Below are 21,179 nucleotides of genomic sequence, written 5' to 3'. Positions count from 1 at the left end.
GATATTATTTGAAAACTGAATCAAAGCAGAAGTTTTCATTGGACAAACTGCCAGTGAGATGTGGCCTCAAGTAACAGACTCATCAAAAAATTCTAAAATTTGAATTTATGTCCTTAGAGTAGATGTATTACCGTCTCTTTTATTTGATCCACATGATCAAATATAAAAGGTAAAATACAGAATTGAAAAAACAAAAACACCAAGAAATTGTTTAAGTAAAACCAAATTCCTGAAGTTGGATGTGTATAGAAAAAGGATAAAAACAGAATAAACACGAAGCTTGCAGTGGTCATTAACACCCCAAGAATAAAGCTTACCATGGTATAATGGAAATATCACTAGACTGGAAGCCAACAGTCTGGCTCCCATTCCTTTCTGCTACAACTCGTTATGTGACCTTGGGCTAATACAACCTAAATTTTTATTTCTACAAGAAAACTTACAAAGTTAGAGGTTGGGGCCAGATGGTTCTCTTCCAATTTAAACTGTTAAAATGTTAAGTCTTCTACGAAACATTCGTACCAGACAGCCTATCTGGAATGTTATAATCAGATGGAATGATAATTTCTAGTAACAGACATGCATATGTGACAAAATAGATAAGAATGACAGGTTTTGAAAATGATTGTTGCAGCCACCATTCTCGAAATAGACTGCACTCCCATGATCCTTGAAGGGGAAAAACGAAGGTCACACATTGATCTTTTTCAAATACACCAAATATATTTGGATGGTATTGTTAGCAGTAGTAGCAATTTGTTAAATTTAATACCAATGATAAACATTAATTCTACCTTCTTGATACTATTTCAGAAGCTAAGACTAATTTACCATTATCAAAAGTTATTCCTTTATCTCCCAGACCTTCCTAACTCTGTATTAATATTTCAGTGGGTTTTCCTAGTGAACAAATGATTTGGATGTTAGATGTTTGGGTATAACATTGCAATTGTATAATACTAAAAACTAGTCATTCTGGGATCTATCCTGTAACCACTTTTTGAAAAGTGCTTTGAAAACTACTGCTTTTTTATTTCTTTGCTTTGTATATATGTTATAGTAATACAATAAAAGTTAAATAGGTTATGAATGAAGTATGAAATGGCTACCTTTATTGTCTGATCCCTTATCAGTTCTTTCCTGCTCCCTCCCCTCAATCTTAATACACAGATGGGAGCTTAAAAAAAGATGGGAATGATTAAAAAACAAACAAAAAACTGGACTTTTCTTCCTACAATACTGGCTGCTCTAGTTTTTTAGCTGCCAGAATACATAACACCAGAGGCAAATAGGCTTTTAATAAAAGGGGATTTATTTTTAGTTCTTCAGAGGAAAGGCAGCTACTTTCAACTGAGATTCTTTCTCACGTGGAGGGCACAGGGTGATCTCTGCTGGCCTTCTCTCCAGGCCTCTGGGTCCCAACCACTTTCCCCGGGGTGATTCCTTTCTGCATCTCCAAAGGCCTCGGCTGAGCTGCTTGGGCTGTGTTACATTGAGCTCTCTCATTTTAAGCACCAGCCAATTAAATCAAACATCATTTATTACAGCAGGCACACCTCTTAGTCAACTGAATGTAATATGCATCAGAGGAGATTCACATACCATTGGCTCATGTCCACAGCAACAGAACTAGGCAAGTTCACCTGGCCAAGTTGACATCTGAACCTAACTACCACACTAGCCTCCCAGTGGTATCAAAAGAATCACAGATATGGAGGGTGCACTGATGGCCTTGGGGATACCTGGGTTCTTATGAATGGGTGCATCAGTGGGCTTATCGTATACGGCCCTGTATTTCATTTTGGGTAGTGCAGAACTTCAATGACTGCACACTGAAAACCAAGCTTGTCTTGTGTTTAAAAAAAAAAGAAAAGAAAAGAAAAACTTAACGGCACCTCTTTGTATGTAAGGAAAACTGTAATATAGTTTCTTTAATACATGTTCCCTATCAATTCATGAAATCAGAGCACTTACAAGTAACAGGACGATAGTCACAATAAGTGGTTAAAACTATCAACTATCATACAGCTGAAAATACCATATTTAAGATGCAATTATATACTGAAAAATGCAGCAATGACAAGATAAGTGGACTATTTTAAAAAATCGTGTTAAAGGCAATTCTCATAACTTATATTTAAAATCATCCATTTAACATCTTCCAAAAAAGTTGAATTTATTATTTTACATTGACATAATGCAAGTTAAACGAAGAAAACAGTCAAGTTGTTTCATGGACTGGAAGGTGACTTATTAATTCCCTTTCATTTCCAAACCTCATCAAACAGTCGCTACATTTATGAGGTAAATCGGCCGAATGTTTGAAGTCTAGATGAATCTTAAGATCTTCTATTTGTCCTGTTGAATATTCACAGTATTGACATAAATAAATCCCTTCAGATAAATGTGAATTTAAATGCTTGCAATATTCTAGCATACTTGAAAAGCCTTTTCCACAATCATCACAAACATGGGGGAAAATTTTAGTATGTTCAATAGCAACATGCCTGTTAACATTTGTATGAAGTCTGCTCCGAAAACCACACACTTGACACACAAAGAAGTTTTTACATTTGTCAAAGGTAATTTTGCTTAGGAGGCTGTACTGTCCATGTTCTCCATTGTTATACTTATCACTCAGCTCTATTAATTTGCATGCATGCTCATTCACCACATGGCTGTGCAAGTCTTCTGGGTCATTTGTTTCATGTTCGCAGAACTGGCATAAGTACTGCTCATCACAGCTGTGCTCTTGGAAGTGCAGGTAGAGCTCACTGCTGGAGGAGAACTGTACATCACACTGCTCACACCAATACAGGTGGTCACTGAAATGGGTGTCTGCAATGTGCTGGCTAAGGTTCTCAAAAATTACTGTCTTATAATCGCAGTATTTACAAATGTAGGGATCCTCCTCATGCAGTTTGGCATGTTCAATCAGAAGCATGTTGGTAGAGAAACTTTCCTTGCACACTCGACACACATTTGAATCAGTACGCTTATGCTTCAGGATCATATGTTGCTTTAAATCAGAAAAATATTTGCTATTGAACTCACACAGTTCACATTTATAGAGGCCGCTGCTATTAGCTCTCAGTAAGGGCCATTTCTGCTGGGCAGTCACATTCAAAGCTTGACTCTTGTCAAGAACTTTACAAAGTTTAGCTGGTGGTTCTTCATCAGTCTGGTCTTGGAGACTCTCAGAAGAATTGTTCTCTGTCTCTATATCATAATCCTCAGAAATTGCATGCACTTCTGCAGCAATCGGAACATCTTCGGCAGTATGAACTTCTACAGGACTCTCCTCTTGCGTTTGTTGATTGACTGATTCAGGAGAGTCACACTCTTCATCACATATTTCAATATCTGCAGATTTTTCTGAAAAATAAAACAAGCCTATTATTATTACTATCATAATAAAACCTACTAAAATAAATACAACTGGCAAAAGAAATTTTTGTTTTCTCACTGATCTATACAAACATGTGTAACTATTAGTTTCCCTAACCTGTGGAAAAGGAATTGTGGTCTAGAATTCTAAGAACAGGACTGGGAACCAGGTAGCTCTGATTTCTGTTTCTGGCTTTGATTCCATCTGTAAATTTTGGCAAGTCATTTGATGCCTCCGTATCAGAATCATCATCTGTAAAAAGGGATTGGGAAAAATACTTATTATGTATATCAAACCATTAAGCATTAATTATTATAAAACAATGAAACTAACAAATATTCTTTAATATAATTTTGAATTCCAGCAAGAACTAAAGACTTAGATTTAGCCTTGAATAGATGCGTTATCTATTCCCCAGATCTACAGAAAACTTCTCATAATAAGGACCTGCTTTTGTTTCGAATGTCCTGTGCTTTTAAAAATTACTTAAGGAAACTTTAAGGTTAAATTATTGAGTTTGAATAAACATTTTCTCCCTAGGCTGGCATCCAGTGTTTTGAAGCTGGGATGGAGAAACCCACTGAAAATATAGGTCAGTAGAGAAAAATGGGCTTCAACATTTTAAAAATAGTTTTTATTCTCTGGAGCAGATTTAGATTTACAGAAAAACTGAGAAGATAGTAGAGAGTTTCCATACACTGAACACCCAGGTATTCCTATTAACATCTTACATTAGCATGATATATTTGTTGGAATTAATGAACCAATTGAAACATTATTAACTAAAGCCCATACTTCATCCAGATTTCCTTAGTTTTCACCTAGTGCCTTTTTCTGTTCCAGGATATCACATTACATTTAGTTGTCAGGCTATTAATTAGGCTATTCTTGGCTGTGGCAGTTTTTCAGATTTTCCTGGTTTGTTTTTTTCTTTTTTTTTGGATGAGCTTCACAGTTTGGAAGAGTTCTGATCAGGTATTTTGTAGGATGCCCCAACAATGGAATTTATCTGGTGTTTTTCTCATCCTAAGTTTGGAGCTATGGTCAGTGGGTTGAAGACCACAGAAGTAAAATACAGTTTTCACCACATTATAACCAAGGGTATATACCATCAACTTGATTTATTACACTTGTTGTTGACCTTGACCACCTGGCTAAGGTGGTGTTTGTTAGGTTTCTCCACCTTCAAGTCACTCTATCCCCTTTCCATACTGTCCTTCTTAGAAGGGAAATCACCTTGCACAGCCCACACATAAGGAGTGGGAGCATGTTCCCCCTTCTTGAGGAGTACCTACATAACTAATTTGGAATTCTTCTGCATGGGAGATTTGTCTCATTTCTTTTCTCCCATTTATTTTTAACAGTGTGGACTAATGGATATTTACCTTATACTTTGTGTTAAAAGCCAATATTGCTTTATTTATTTATTTTTGGTTGCTCAAATTATTCCAACTTTGGCTCCTGAGAGCTCTTTCATTTGGCTCCTATGCTTCTTTGACATACTTTGATCATTTTTTTCTTTTGAAGGACTTCCTTACTTTCTGATACTATAAGATGCTCCAGGTTCATCTTGAGTATTTCCTGCCGCAGTCCTAGAATCAGCTATTTCTCCAAGAAGCCCTGGTTCCTTCTTTGGAGAATGGTATCAGAAACCAAGCTCTGGCCACTAGATGTGCTTGCTGCTACTAAGCTGTTGTTTCTTTTAGGGCCTCTCAGCTGACAGAACAAAAAAAATGTGTGTGTATACTAACCCATGTGCATATATAGACTTATAAGTACTTTTCTCTGTAACCACCTTTATCTATTTTAAGCTAAAATGATGCCATGCTGAGATCTCCAATTCTACATGTTTTTTATAAGTTATATTTCTGTGCCTATAACAGGAGCTCAAGGGAACTGGGAACTTCTGTGGTTGAAGAGAGAGTAAAGAACAAGTACAAGTATTTATCATTCACTCAAAGCTCTAGAAAAGAGGAACCAACAGAAGACACAGGACTGGAAAAGATCAAACCCTTCACCCTCTGTTCTTTTCTCACTAGCCCTCCAGACCGAAAGGCCTGTATGTAGCACCATTGTTAACCTCTTACTGCAAATGCGCCCCAACTCTGTGCCACTCTGGGTGGCCATCAGGTCCCAGTCAACTCGAATGGATTTAGGTGAGTATGGTTTTTACTTACATGTCTAAAATAATTTTAAAAATTAAAATTGATTTCTTAAAAAGTTTTTTTCTCTTAAATTATAAAAAATTCAAACACTTGCTGTTTTGAAATCATCACTTTTACCCATATTTTCAAATAAGGAAGAAATAAAAGTACATAAAAGTGGTTCAAAGAAAAATTATTTGGAAAAGTATAGCAAGGATATACCTTTGTTGTCAAAATATTTTAAGTCTGGCTGTCTCATAGAACAGACACTATAACAATGATCAGAAAAAATTCCACTGAATCCATCTGCAATTCTGCTTATTCCAGAGGAATCTGAACATAAAACAAAGCAAAAAAATATTCAGGCACAGTACACAGGTATACATTTAATGTCAGCCATCCCTTCATCCAAATTATATAAAATTTCACAACTTCAACCAAAGTATCAGCAATACAAGTATTAATTTTTCCTCAGTAGTTAAAACTTTTATATTTCAGACCTGTTTCTGATACTGAGCTTTGAAAGAACCACAAATATAAATTGGGAAATACAACAAATTGGAAACACATGAAGATGTATTTCCTTTACAGGCACAATCCCACAAAAAATAAATAAATTGTGTGTTAACTGCACAAACCATTAAAGACAACCTGTCATGTGGTGCAGAGAAACCATAATACCCGGAGGAAATGGCCTGAGGACGAGGCAGAGCACCTGCGTACAGCGTTTCAAGGCTCACCTGGAAGGGGTGGTAAGCAGAACACCAGGCTCAACTGCCTTAAGTATGAAAAGTAGATATACTGTCCCAAGCACATGAGATGTATTAGAGCCAGCCAGAGACCTCTTTTCTTATGCTGCCAAGAACACAGGGCTAACCCCAACAAAGGATCTAAATTCACAGCATCACAAGGAAAGTTCACATTTCTGAAAATAATGTTCAGGTTCAAGATATTTTCCAATGATGCAAATTATCTTCCTCTGACATTAACGTCCTGCCTTAAGCAGAGGTGCTGGAATCAGGCAAATCCTAATTATGCCACGTATGTATATAAGCTCCGATAACTAATTCTAAATATCTGTAACTCATGGAATTGTGAGAATTAAATGAAATAACATCTATAAAGTTTGACGTCTCTCTGACACCATGACAGACAGTGAATTGGAATATAAAGAGAGGATTTATTTAAAGTTTCCTCTTACTTAGAAAATTAATCTAGATATTTAACTCTCACCTGACCATTTATGAGAATTGATGAGAATACAACTTCATGGAAAACTGAAATAATTTATGCTCTAACTTTAAAATAATTCAATTACACACCAACCTGAATAACGAGAAGGGTGTAAAGTCTTCCTTTTTCTTTTTTTAGGATATTCATTCATATCTTTTTAATCTGAAAAATGAAAATTAGTAAATGTCACAAATAACAATTTTGATTACCATTCTAATAAAAATTCTTTTTTAACCAAAGAACTTATTGGCCACATTTTCATAGGAAAAATGTTAAATGATGCCTCTGTTTAGAGTTTGGATTTATATTTCTGATAAAGTTTAATGGTAAGAAATTGTCTTTCTTAGTGAGGCTGAAAAGCTTAAATTATTTTTTATAAAAGAACATGGGGACTATGGCATCATATTAAGAATTTAAAAGCACATTTCATACAAATGGGATTCTGACACAGGTTTTAAGCTAAAGGCTGATACATTCCCTTAGAAAATATATGATTACAAATCTTTATTGATCCCCTGGCTTTCAGAGAAAGTGCTCATCAAATATAAGCTCAGACTCTAAATAAATTTTAAGGAAAAAAGACACTTTCCTTACTTATGAAATCACTTTCAATATTCTACAAAGAACAAAACAAATGTGGAAACCAATGTACAATTAAATACACATGAATTGTCGTAAAATTTACTAACAGTTTCATTACATTTCACTTACTTGGTATTAATTCTTAATACTGGAGTAAGAAAAAAGGAATTACAGGAAAATTTCCACAGATGGTAAGAAAAGCCTATAGGTAAAACATATCAGAAGTCATATAAACAAAAATGCAGCTCACTTCTGAGATGTAAGAACATAATGATAGCAGATTTTTAATCAACTGGAAGGTTACACAGAATTAATTCGAGTACAATATTCTCCTGAGTATACTATACTAATGCTAAAAACAGTATATATGAAGTGTGCGTATATATGCAAATGTGCTTCATACTGCTTTGAAATTACCTTCTAGAACTATATCTTGACACCAAAATAGTTCAGTTACAGAATTAATTTTAAACCTTTAAAGTCCTTAGAGATCATTTAATAATATAAGTAGAATAATAATCATCACTTACTGAGTACTAATTATGTACCAGGCTGTGAACATACTTTATTTAATCCCATGATATGCAAAATTCATAAAAGCCTCTCAAAACAGTTTTTATTAATCTCTTGTTATTGATGAGGAAACTGAGGTAATCATCCCAATTCAAATAAGTAGATTAGTCCCAAAATCAGGGCTGTATCTTCCATCTCAGATTAGTGGTTTTTCCACTCTAACAATGGGAGGTAAGGCATGTCAAGAAAAAAAAGCAGTATGAAGTCTTCTATATCCTCTTTATATACTACCCTTTTTTTTTCTTTTTTAATCCGTGATGTGATTTATGGGTTAGGAAAAATTCGGTATCATTACTAAGACCATCTCATTCTAATGAAAAAGAACTCGGGTGCACATACTATTTTTGCTTCTTCATTAAGCTGTGGGTACCTCAGCACTACAGGTGATGTGATCACTTGGTAATAGGATAGTACTTTGAGTTTACTGAACATTTTTCTAACCCTTATCCTATTTGATCTTCACAATAATCCGATGAATTAGATAAAGGGGCTATAATCAAACCCACGCTGTTTTTACTAATGAGGAAACAGACTCAGTTTCCTTGAAAGTCAAGTCAACTAGGAAGTGGCAGAATCAGAGATGAAAATGCCTATCTTCTGACTTCTAGGCTTTGATCAATTGTGCGTAAATAAATCTTCATGGTTAATCGCCATCACCAGCAAGCTGTATTCTTGCTTCGTTTATGCTCAGCCATCAATTGGGGGAAGGGGTGGCAATCACCCAAAGAAACTGACAACCATGAGATTTACAGAAATGATGCCAATACCTAACACAAATACTATTTCTTGAGTAACCATTTCAATGCAGTGTACTAAAGTATCAAATAAAGAAAAGCAGTTTTCATCTTTATGTAAGAAAGTAAAATTCCAAGACTTATTCCTAATATATCTTTGATATACATCCAGAATTTATATAGTCAATAGCCTCACACTTCATATTCTAAATGCTCAAAGTATCAGCGAGAAGAAATTGAAAACCATTAGCAAAACATGTTATGACAGTGTCTTGTTATTTCAGAACATATTCCAATTTCTTTAGAAAAGAAGAACAATAAAGAAAAATAAATCAAGCATGGTGCTAAAATTAACTGTTGCCAGCGGGCCTGGAATCAGATCGCAGGGTTAGAAGAAGAAGATTATCTCGATCAGGAGGACTTTGCCCTCTACCCAGAGCTGAACAATGGCCAAATACTTATCGGACCTCTTTTCAGAGAGCTGGTGAATGCCCATTCAAGGTCAAAAACGCTAACCATTCTTAATTGTAGCAGAAATTTATTATATACCTTTTATTTGCGTTTCTGCTGTTATGAAGACTTTTGCTCACTAGTCCTCTCATTGGGATATTTGTGAATTGCATGCAATTTATTATTTGCTCCACCTTCTCCACTTAAAAAAACAAACTACACATGTAATATGCAGATGTGCAGGAAAACAAACAAGAACACAAAAAATTTTAAGTTACCCAGGGACCCTTCACCCCTCCCCCCAAAAAACAGTTAACATTTCTGTACATATTTCTAGCTCTACGTGAAGGTATACATATATACGCTACATTTACAAAATGGGATCACACTACAGTAAACATCATTTTTTTTAAAAAAAGCAACTTTGAAATACACGTTAAGCACCCTATTACTTTTCCAACCAACAATAAATGTCTATGTAAAAAACACAGTACATAAAGGGCAGTAACACATCAAATAGAACCTTCTTTAATGCCTTTCATGCAGTGTAAATATTCTCTCCTAATCCTTATTAAAATAAGGTAAATATTTACAATTAAAATCTACCTCTTCTACTAAAAGGTTTAAAAAGCACTTTCACCTCCATTTTAAAATCAGTATACCTATTTTCCACATTTTAAAGGAACTGAAACACAAACACGCAGGAGAGCTGGAACTAGACAAGCGTCCACTACGTGTTCAACTCGGCGTCAAACCTTTGATTACAGAGATGGTCACTTACTGGTTGGGCATATCCTTCAGTCAGGCACCAACTTTTACCCCTTTGCAAAGAGAAAATCCGCTTCAATTACTTGTGTGCCTAGGCTGTACTGAAAAAATAAAACCAAAAGGGCTAGGCAGCGTGGCGAGTGGTTAGACTACGGGCTGGAGAACCGCACCGGGCCCGACGCGAGTAGGGTGCGAGGGACGCAGAGTGTGGGGTGCCCTAGGGTGCGGTTCTAGGCGCTGGGGAACCCAAGGCGTGCGGGAGGCCCTAAGGTGCGCGGGGCGCGGGGCACGCCTGGACCACGCCACCCGCATCCCCGCGCCGCGCACGCAGACGGTGGGCCTGGGGTGGGGGTGGGGTGTCCCGGGAGCGACCCCAGAGGCCCAAGCTGACCAGCAGCAGGAGGCCGAGGCGCGCCGAGGGCGGGATTAGGTGTGGCCCTGTCGTCGCGAGGGCGGAGGGTTCCGCCATCCCGCCCTAAAACGGCGGCAGGTTTTCGGTCCGCACGCCCGGCGGCCCCGGGCCCGCCCTCCCGTCCTCCCTCGCGCTCCCCCGTCCCGGGCCCGCCCAGGCGCAGCCCCGCGGTCCAGCGGCCCCGGCACGGGCGGAGGAGTGCGCGGCCCAGCGGCCCAGTGCCCCGGCAGGCCGCACCGCGCTGGCCTTGACGGTCGCCGGTGCTTCCCGGGCGACCCGTCTCCCTCCCGCGCGCCCCACGCTCTGCCCAGCAGTCCCGGCCCGGGCCCCAAGGCCGTACTCACCGCCGCACGCCGCGCCTGCGCAACTCTCCTCAGGGGACCGCCAACCGCGAGGGAGGTGACGAGCGCGGGCGGGGCGGGCGGCTGGGGCGCGCGACCGCACCCCGCCCCCTGCTCGGGAGAGACCACCGGCCTCCTGGCCTGGGGGTGGCCGGCGCGGGGGTGTGGCCCCTCATACGCTCGGCGGGTGGGCCCTACCGCTTGGTCCGCTGCTGGCTCGTTGGCCCGGGGGCTCCCCTAGGTCGCCCGCGAAGGAGTGGGGGCGTCGCTGCGGGTGGGCAGCCTTGTCCCCAGGAAGCGCCTCGGGGCAAGCGCGAGAAGGGTTTTGCCGGGATCAAGGAAGGTATATAGACCTTGGAACCCCCGAAGTGCCAGAGCGTCCCGGGGCCGGAAGCGCCCGGCTTCTCCTGGCGTCCCGCGAGGAGCCGTGCCGGGTGGGTGCCGCCGCAGGAGTAGGTGGAGGGCGCCCGGGCGGCCCTGGGTCCGGCTGGCCTCAGCCCCTCCTCGACTCCAGGGCCAGTGTGGTATTGGGGCTGGGTGACCTGACCTACGCGAGGCCCCGTGAGCGCGCGGGGGAGCGTCAGTGCTGCGAGAACGCGGCTGCAGGACCTGTCCGCCCTTGCACGAACTAGCGCGCACGTACAAGTTGATCCTCACGACCACGTGTCGAGGTTGTTCCCACTTAGCAAGTTAGAAATGTGAGCCAGTGAGGGGCTGGATACGAGTCTCAGCGCCCAGGGTTCAGGGAAGTGGCAAGGGAACGAATGCTCCCCTGGGGCTGTTCGCGTTCTAGGCCTGTTGGTGGTCAGCGCTGCAGTCAGGGTCGCGTCCGCGCCCGCGTTGCCTTCCCCACTCCCGCCCGGCCAGCGACCGGTGCGGCTGCAAAGTGACCACTGACCCCAGTTCCATCCCCTCGTGCCCCCAGGAGGTGAAGCCACGCTTTTATGACCGGGTAACCTTGTGGATGTGCTCAGCCCCAATAAACGGTTGTTCACAGATGCTAACAGGGCCCGCGTAAAGCAAGTTGGAGACGTTTAATCTCTAGCATCTCTAGGACCCGGCACAAGCGCGTGGGTGCGCGTGTGTAGGGTTGGTGAAGGGCCGCGCTTGTACCTCACCCGCTCGGCCACATCGAATGGGGGCACCAGGGCCCTCACCCGACAATCTTCAGTGACCATTTCCTTATGTAGAGCTTTGGGCCAAACAAAATCTTTACACTCGTGTTCTGCTCCAAAACAATTTGTAGGGATTGCAAGCATTCCCCCCTCCCCCCCCCCCCTTATGGCATTGCTTAAAAATAAAAGACCTACACTGCTTTACTCCTATTCAACGAAGTTAAGAAGAGCATTACACTGTTAAGGTGCCCTTTAAGGAATAAGCACTGGAGGCGACTTAAGTTACATGATTAAGTGCTGTACAGTTTCCCGTTTCTTTTATCACTCTTTCCCTTGGTTTCTTCCCTTGCACACCCTCTTCCCCCCCTCCCTCTTTCTCCTTTCCTCCTTCTTTCCTTTCTTAGAATGTATGGTTTCCCTTGGTTCTAAAATCTAGTTTCATTTTTGCATCTCTCTTTTCCTTTCCTCCCTCTCCAGGGAGTAAGGGCGTGGTGGGGCTGGGGGAGGGTGGGAGGTGCCTCAGGGACGGGGGGGAAAAAACATGAAGTCTCAAAAGAACACCAAATTGTAGAGTTTAAGTCATGTTGTAACTTTGGAAGGAGTTTTAATCATCATTCTTCCAACTTTTTGCCACGTTTGTGTTATGTACCCCAGAAAAGCCATGTATTAATACTGATCCACTCGTGTAGGAGCAGTTGTTTCTTTTAATCCTGATTCAGTACTGTAGCATGCAATCTTTTGATTAGATTTTCTCCCCAGAGATGTGACACACCCACTTTTGGCTATTAACTTTGATTAGTTGGAGATGTGACTGTACCCATTCCAGGTGGGTCTGGGTTAGCTTACTGGAATCGTTTAAGAGAGGAAGTATTTTGGAAAGAGGCAGAAACAACAGAGCCAACAGAAACTTCAGAACAGAGATGGTGGGCAGAGAACAAAAACATGGATGTTTGGAATTGCTTGGAGCCCAGCAGATGTCACCATGAGATGTTAAGCAAGCCAGAACCTGGAGCGAGCCAAGGGAAGCTAAGAGATGAAAGCCAGCCCTAAAGTAGCAAAGTGAGGAACCCCCACGGGGACAGAGGCTGAAAGCAACAGGAACCCAGGAGCAAGGGACTAGAGTGCCTTCCTAGCCAACAGAAGTCAACCTTCCATCAACCTTCCTTGGATTAAGGTATCTTTCCCTGGATGCTTTAGTTTGGACATTTCCACAGGCTTAGCCCTGTAAATTTGTAATTTATTAAATTCCCCTTTATAAAAGCTGTTCCAGTTTGTTATTTTGCCTTCTGGCAGCTAGCAAACTAACACACTTAGCTTAATTTTTTTCCTGACTAGAAAAGAGATACATATTTTTTATGTAATAGAGACAATAGAAAAATACGAAGGGCAAGAGAAAATTTTTACCATAATCCACAGCCCTGAGCTATGGTATTATTTTGCTCTATATTTGTCCATATTTTTATGCCTATATACTCACAGTTTTTTTCAAAATTGGGATATTATTGTTTATGTTGTTTTGTGACACCTTTTTTCACTGTTAGACATTGCTTGAACATTCTTTATGCTGTTAAAATGTTAATGGCACCATATAATTCTGTATGGAACCATACTGCTAAATGGTGAACATACAAATTGTTTCCATCTTAAAAATCTGCTTTGCCCATTTGATAAGTAAGATATAGTATACTGTTATAATGTGTATTTTTGTTGTTAAATTGAATATTTTCTCTTATGTTTATTGGCGATTTGTATTTCTTTTTGTTAATTTTCAGCTTATATCCTCTGTTCATTTTTCCAGACTGTCCTTTTTTTAAATTAAACTTTTTAACCTTTTGCCTATGATACTTTACAGTTTGTTGTTTGTCTTTTTAAAATCTTCTTATTGGTACAAATGTTTGAAATTGTTGTGAAATCAAATCTATTAATCATTTCCATTCTCCTCCCCAAGATCTGTTTGCATTTTTTACTTTAACTTTTTAGTTTATCTGTAATTTATTTTAACATATGATGAGGGGAGTTTTCTCTCTCTCTCTGCCTTTGATCTTTTTTTTCTTATTTCTCCCCATCTTGTAAAACAGCCTGAAACTAAATTTGTAAGAATAAAATAGCTTCATTAGATGTTCAACAAATTTCCTAAGACTGTAGCTTTCAAACTTGAACTGCATCAGAATCTGGAGGTCTTGTTGAAATACAGATTTGTGTGCTCTCTCCCTAGGGTGACTAATTGGATAAGTCTGAGATGGGGTCTAAGGGTTTGCATTTTTAACACGTTCCCAGGTGATACTGATGCTGCTGGTACAGGATTACACTGTGAGAACCACTATCCAAAGGTCCCCCCCTCCCCCACTAGCCATCACCTCTCCTCACCTGCCCACCAGGACATCCTTGTCACAGGTGTACCACACCTACAGCCAGAACTCAGGGGTGCCATCAATGCCAGCTTGGCCTGGAGCCCTGTTCCTCTTACTCTGCCTGTCAGAGTCTTACTTCTTTGACCATGATGGTGTAGCATTGAAGAACTTTGCCAAATATTTTCCTCACCAGTCTCATGAGGAGAGGGAACATGCTGAGAAACTTAAGAACCGACAAGGTGGCCGAATCTTCCTTCAGAATACAAGAAAACCAGAACAAGACAGCTGGGTGGAATGCAGTGGAGTGTGCATGACACTTGAACAAAGGGTGGATCAGTCACTACTAGATCTACACAAGCTGGCCACTGACAAAACTAGCCATTATGTGCCTTCATTGAGACATGTGACCGGAATGAGCAGGTGAAGTCCATCGAGGAGTTGGGTGACCACGAATCCCACTTGTGCATGGTGGGGCTGTGGATTTGGGTTTTGCAGAGCACCTCTTTGACAAGCCCACTGTGGGAAATTGAGTGTGAGAGCTGAGCCTTGTGCCATCTTCCCCAGAGCCATGGGGTGTCTTCTGTGGTGCTTGTAGGGCTTACCTTTTTTTTTGTTGTTGGGTTTACTTTTACATTTTCTATAAGTTGTATCAACATCCACCAAGTTCTTTCATGTGAACCATTCCTTCAGATAGAGTTATTAAGTACCAAAAAAAATTGTGCTTCTCACTGTTAGGAAATAAGCTCCAGCTTTTTCTTACCTGGTTGCTCTAACCTTACTTTTTTTATTATTATTAAAGCAGTTTTATTTCCACACAAGACAAACCACCATGTACAATTAATGGCTCTCAGTATAATCACAGAGTTGTGCTTTCATCACCACAATCAATTTTAGAACATTTCCATTGCTGCAAATAGGAAGACCCTATAGTCCTTATAACCCTAGTATTGACACTTAGCATTGATGTGGTGTGTTTAAGAGTTGAAGGAAGAATATTATAATACCTTATATCACTATTAACTATAGTCCTTAGTTTGCATTCGGTATATTTTTTCTTATATGCCACCTTATTGTTAATATCCTATAATAGTGATGTACATTTGTTCTAGTTCATGGAAGCATATTCTGATATTTTTACTATTAGCCACCATAATCATCCACAACAAGGTTTGGTATGGTGCCCAGTTCCGTTTTTTGCCCCCAGCTTTCCTTCCAGTTTAGCACATTTCTTCCATCTGCAGTCCTAATCCTTTATTCCTGTGAGTAAAATCAAGCTCACATGTTGTTTCTTCTATGACATCTTCTATTTTGCTAGCAGATATCTCTGATCAATCCTCAGGGAGTCTACAGTACTAGTGTTCTAGTTTGCTAGCTGCTGGAATGCAACACACCAGAGATGATTGGCTTTCAATAAAATGGGGTTTATTTTATTAGTTCTTCAGAGGAAAGGTAGCTAACTTTCAACTGAAGTTGTTTCTTACTCAGGAAGGCACAGGGTAATCTCTGCTGGCCTTCTTTCCAGGCCTCTGGGTTCTAACAACTTTCCCCGGGGTGATTCCTTTCTGCATCTCCAAAGACCTGGGCTGAGTTGCGAGTGCTGAGATGAGGTATGCTGAACGGCTTTGGCAGCTCTCTCATTTAAGCACCAGCCAATTAAATCAAACATCATTCATTGCAGCAGGCATGCCTCCTAGCCGACTGCAGATGTAATCAACAACAGATGAGGTTCACATGCCATTGGTTCATGTCCACAGCAATAGAACTAGGCACCTCCACCTAGCCAAGTTGACACCTGAACCTAACTATCACATGTCCACCCCTCGTCAACTTGGCAACTATACGCATCACCTTAAATGACATTAAAGGGCAAAAAATTCTCTTCTGGCTGTGGACCTATGACTCTTAAAACAAATAATCTGGTGCCAATATGCAAAGGAGGAACAGTCACAGGATCCATAGGGAGAAATTGGATGGAAAACCTGCAGGGCAAACACTACTGGATTTCAAAGTCTGGAAGTCATTTATCCTTCAGCTTTAGAAAGTGGTAGTCCCACCCTTTCCAAGGGCCTATGCAGTGGCCTACCTCTTTCTGAATCAACCTCGGGGGACATTGAGGAGACCACCTTTTTCTCGACTCCTCTCTCTCCAGGCACCGGGGCCACACCTGGGCTCTCTGCCATTTCCGGGGCACACGCTCAGCCTCTCCATGTGGTGGCAACCAGGCTGTCCTCAGTCCCCAAGGAGTGTGCTGTACCTTTTCCAAGGCCTGAGATGGCACAACTCTTCCAGTGCAACAAGAGAGATTCATCCTCTCCATGTATATGGGTGGGTCCACTCTCCTGGCCAAGCTTTCTTGGCTCCAGACCCAAGCTTCCATGGGTCTCTGTAAACCCCAATATGTCTCTTTTATGTCCCCCTTTGTCCAGATTGGCATTGGTTCCATTTACACCAAATCTATTCAAGCACTCCAGAACTTCTCCATCATTCTCTTCATAGTTCCTCCAAAATCTTCCCCTTATCCATCCAAAAAAACTGGTCCAACATGTCTGATATTTGCAAACTGCAACAGCACCCTACTTCTGGTACCAAATGTTCTAGTTTTGTAGCTGCTGGAATGCAACACACCAGAGATGGATTGGCTTTCAATAAAACAGGATTTTATTTCATTAGTTCTTCAAAGGAAAGGCAGTTAACTTTCAACTGAGGTTCTTTCTTATGCAGGAAGGCACAGGGTAATCTCTGCTGGCCTTCTTTCCAGGCCCTGGGTTCCAACAACTTTCCCTGGGGTGATTCCTTTCTGCATCTCCAAAGGCCTGGGCTGAGCTGTGAGTGCTGCAATGAGGTACACTGAGCTGCTTTGGCTGTGCTACGTTGAGCTCTCTCATTTAAGCACCAGCCAATTAAATCAAACATTCATTGCAGCAGGCATGCCTCCCAGCCGACTGCAGATGTAATCAACAACAGATGAGGTTCACATGCCATTGGTTCATGTCCACAGCAATAGAACTATGCATCTTCACCTAGCAAGCTGACATCTGAACCTAACTACCACAACTAGGTACATGAGTTTATTCAACACCAGGGATGCATTTACTATGAAGTATAGTTATGAATTGAACTATACTGTACTTTACTATGAATTGAAGCTTAAGCTTTAAGTCCCTTCAATTGCATGAACCTCTTTCATCATGAGGTACTACATTTGGTATTTATAATTTTATATTCTTGTTCCTAAATTAGTCACCCCCAAGTTACATAAGCATCTGCTCTCACAAAATTTGGCTCCAAATTTTGCTTACCACACTGTGTCTCTGCACAGACCATGAGTTCCTGTCTATTCCATCTCTCCCGCTTAGCACAGAGCTTTGCCAGTACTTCAATAAAATAGTCAGTGTGTATCTTCCATACAACAGTATACTAGATACTGGGCATACAGTGTGAGCAAGGTAGACATGGCCCTGCCCTGCTGGGTCTTAAGCCTCACAGGGAAGGTAGGCAGTTAGATAACACAGACGGGTGATAAGTAAACATCTACAAGGCAAGTAGAGTGTTATGGAAGCACAAAATGGGCCATGGCTTGGTGTAAGGAAGATGGGACAGTAGAGGCTTGTGTTCAACTTGTTGAATGAATTGATAGACTTTGTCCTGGCCCCCAGCCTGCTGATGGCAGTGCAGGTCTGATTGGGCCATATATCCCCAGCTCAGGCCCAAGCAGCTGTGTGCAACAGCCTGGAGTCGGGGACCTCGCATGTTCAGCAGAGGCACCTGGACCCCATAACTGAAAGCCATCTACACGACAGAGGCCTGCCAGCTAGCCAGGACTTCAAAGCCAGCCAGCACAGACTTAACCAGCTGGTCAACCCACTCAGACACTTTGTTCTCCTACACTGGGACAGAGACAGCCTTCGACTTTAAAAGACCTTTCCCACATCCCTGAGAGAGTTTACTTTATACTTTATTAGACATGGGCTCTGCTTGGCTATAAAAGTTTCCTACTCAGTGCTTCAATTTTCCGTCTCTTAGTCTTTCTTTTTCTGGTACTGAATAAATGAATGAATGAATGAAATATAACTATTTTTCCTTATTAGAATATTAATAGTGATTTTTATACTGAGTTCTTTTTGTCACTTTTCATTTTCTAGAGTACTGACTATTGACAGCATCTAGCTGTGAAAATTAAGGCCCAGTGTTGTATCCATTTGAGAGATTTGAATTAAGAAACACATACCCACCAAGATCCAGAGGCTGAGCCAAGCCAGGGAGATTTAGATTAATAGGTGATAAAAGGAAAGATTACCCCAGTACATAGATATGTTTTCCCTAGGAAGAAAACTCAGTGATTGTTTAGGTTTGTTGTAGGCACTACAACTCTTGAGCAATATCCTCTCTCTGTTTCTCTCCACATTCAGGCATACAGGAGGACTATACTTTCTGTATCCCTTCAAGTTACATGTGTCCGTATAACTTGCTTTGGCAATTGGAATATCAGTAGGAATCTTAAGTGTCACTTCTAGGTGAAGGCATTTCATTTTCAGTGCCCAATTCTCCAGCCCTCTCATCTTCTGCCAGGAGAGTTATCAGGATCCATAGCAGAGATTGCATGAGCAAGAAACTAACTTTTGTTGTAAGTTCCTAAGCTTTGGGGAGTCTTTGTTATTGCAGAATCATTAGCCTATCCTGACTGACACAAGGCCTGAACTATACATTCCTTCAGCAAGAGTTTAAGACTAAAGAACAGATTCTATTCATCTATACTCCATTAATTATGTCAAGATTCAAAAATTTATGTATTTAACAAGCATTTGTTAAAATCTATTTGCAAGATAGCCCTGATAGTCTATGTAAGGGGAGCAATACAAAATTATGTTTGTAGTTACTTTTATGGTGGTCTTATAAGGCCACACTGAAAATTAGAATACAGGGTAAAGGATGATATGGTCCATATTTTAAAATTTCAATTTGTGTATGAAATCAAAGGGAGAGATGTTTATTTGGTGCAAAGTTTATATTTTGGGTAGTGGTCAGTTTAGTTGCACACCATAAGTACATGGAATCTTGAATAGGGCATGAGATCTTGTTGGTTTGCACATGTTAGTGTGATGTCCCAATATATTCCAGAGTGATTTGGGCAGCAAATAAAAAAGTACTTGCAAAGTTCCCTTGGGGGACAGGGGAGAAAGACAGAAATATTCAACTTCCCCATCTGTGGAATTCCTGATGTTCTCATAGGCAGTGGGACAACCAATTCAATGAACTGAGGCCTTGATCTTGGGGTTTGCCCCTATGAAACTTGTTCCTGCAAAGAAGAAGCTAAGCCTACTTATAATTATGCAACTCAATCCCATGTTGCTGGGTCCTGGCTCATCTCAGGAGTCCTTTCCAATGTTTTCAGGGAGATTTATATCCCTGGGAGTCATGTCTCACATAGAGGGGAGGGTAGAGAGTTCACCTGCTGAGTTGGCTTAGAGAGAGAGGCCACATCTGAGCAACAAAAGAGGTGGTCTGGGGGTGACTCTTGGGCATAATTATAAGTAGTTAATTAGTTTCCCCACTTTGTAGGAATTTTTCATAGGGGCCAACCCCAAATTACTATCCATATTACTCTGGGATGTTTTGGGACATCACACTAACCTGTACAAACCAACAAGTTCCATGCCCTATTCAAGATTCCATGTAATTATGGTGTTTGAATAAACTGACCATACAAGTTAAATTATACAATGCATTACCCAAAATATATATTTTGCAACAAATGAACACCTCTCCCTTTGATCTTATATACAAGTTGAGGTTTAAAATATGAATCATATCATCCTTTACCCTGTATTTTGATTTACCTTAGTACTGTTCAGATCAGCTTCATTCATATCTCTCATTGAACTTTTTCAACTTTTTAAACAGTTGCTGTATGGGCTATTGCTGACTTTCATAGCTTCAGTGCTCTAACTCAGAGTCTCAGGTGTCACATACACACCTGCCATTTCAGGAAATGACCAGATTATATACAAATAGCTCAGTATCACAAAATTTAGAAATAACAGATACAACTCCTGGATCTATGCAACTGTTACAAGAGCTTACCATCTAGGACCCTTTACAATAGGCCAACCTGATAACCCATGCTCTTGACTTCAATTCACTGGGCTTGTATATTCTAGTTAGTCCATATGAGTGAGGCATGATAATATTTGTCTTTTTGTTCCTGACATTTCATTCAACATACAATCCTTAAGATTCATTCATCTAGTTGCATGCCTCATGAATTCATTTATTCCTGCAGTCGCTTAGTAGTCCATTATATGTATACACCATAATTCCCCTTTCCATTCCTTAGTCATTATACCCTTAGGCCACCTCCATCCATTGTGAATCTCAAACACTGCCACCAGAAACACCAGCATGCAAATGTCCATTCATGTCCCTGCTTTCAGTTCTTCCAGGTATATACTGAGCAATGGGGTTGCAGGATCATATGGCATCCCCACCCCTAGCCTCCTGTGAAACCAACACACTGCCCTCCAAGGGTCTGCACATCTCAGCTTCTCAACCAAGAGCGAATAGGTACATCTCTTCGCATTTTCTCTAGTACTTGTTTTTCTACATATTTTCTCTAACACTTGTTTGTAAAATAGTTTTAAAGCAAACACCCATGTAACCACCACCCAGCTTAAAAATTTAAACATTGTGAGCATTCTGCCCTGTGAATCAAGTTTTGATCACAATGAACTTTGTTTTGTTGCTGATTAAATTCTGATAAGCTTGTTGAAGGGAGTATGGTTTTTCCTAAACTGAAATGGCTAGTTTCAATATGTAAGACAAACTGAATGGATATGGAAAGTTGTTGAAGGTTTTTGAAAGTGAATTTTCTATCATAGTCAATGCTGACCAAAAATTTGATAGGCCTGTTTATAATTTTTTAAAAGAGTTTTTGCGTCAAACCATGTATTCAAACAAAACTGGAGTTCACTTTTCCCTCTGTTAAAATAACGTGGGTTGTTGACCTGATCTTTTTTTCAAGTAAGCAGGCAGAAAACTTACTGAGCACTCATGAAAGAGGACATGCCGTCACTCTCACAAATACAGAGGAG

The 21,179-nt window shown here is 40.8% G+C and overlaps 1 protein-coding gene across 11 annotated transcripts; it reads right to left on the bottom strand.

Moving 5' to 3' along the window:
* Window positions 1-1,295: 1,295 nt before the first annotated feature.
* ZNF639 (zinc finger protein 639) lies at window positions 1,296-10,719 on the bottom strand. 11 transcript variants are annotated; one of them, XM_077161113.1, is made up of 8 exons: window positions 10,629-10,719; window positions 9,886-9,973; window positions 9,204-9,306; window positions 7,477-7,549; window positions 6,859-6,927; window positions 5,755-5,865; window positions 3,506-3,640; window positions 1,296-3,375 (listed from the first exon to the last, which is right to left on the bottom strand). In XM_077161113.1, the coding sequence occupies exons 5-8, from the start codon at window positions 6,914-6,916 to the stop codon at window positions 2,222-2,224; spliced, it is 1,458 nt and encodes a 485-aa protein (XP_077017228.1). In that variant the 5' UTR covers window positions 6,917-6,927; window positions 7,477-7,549; window positions 9,204-9,306; window positions 9,886-9,973; window positions 10,629-10,719; the 3' UTR covers window positions 1,296-2,221. The 11 variants fall into 11 exon arrangements, with proteins under 11 accessions (XP_077017228.1, XP_077017231.1, XP_077017234.1 ...); XM_077161116.1 differs by having other exon boundaries at window positions 9,886-9,968; window positions 10,629-10,645; XM_077161119.1 differs by having other exon boundaries at window positions 9,886-9,925; window positions 10,629-10,644.
* Between the last annotated feature and the right edge of the window lie 10,460 nt (window positions 10,720-21,179).

The sequence above is a fragment of the Tamandua tetradactyla genome, chromosome 5 (genome assembly GCF_023851605.1).
Source record: "Tamandua tetradactyla isolate mTamTet1 chromosome 5, mTamTet1.pri, whole genome shotgun sequence".
NCBI classification, from domain to species: domain Eukaryota; kingdom Metazoa; phylum Chordata; class Mammalia; order Pilosa; family Myrmecophagidae; genus Tamandua; species Tamandua tetradactyla.
The sequence above is the reverse complement of the archived record's forward strand: the minus strand, read 5'-3'. Positions and strand labels throughout refer to the sequence as shown.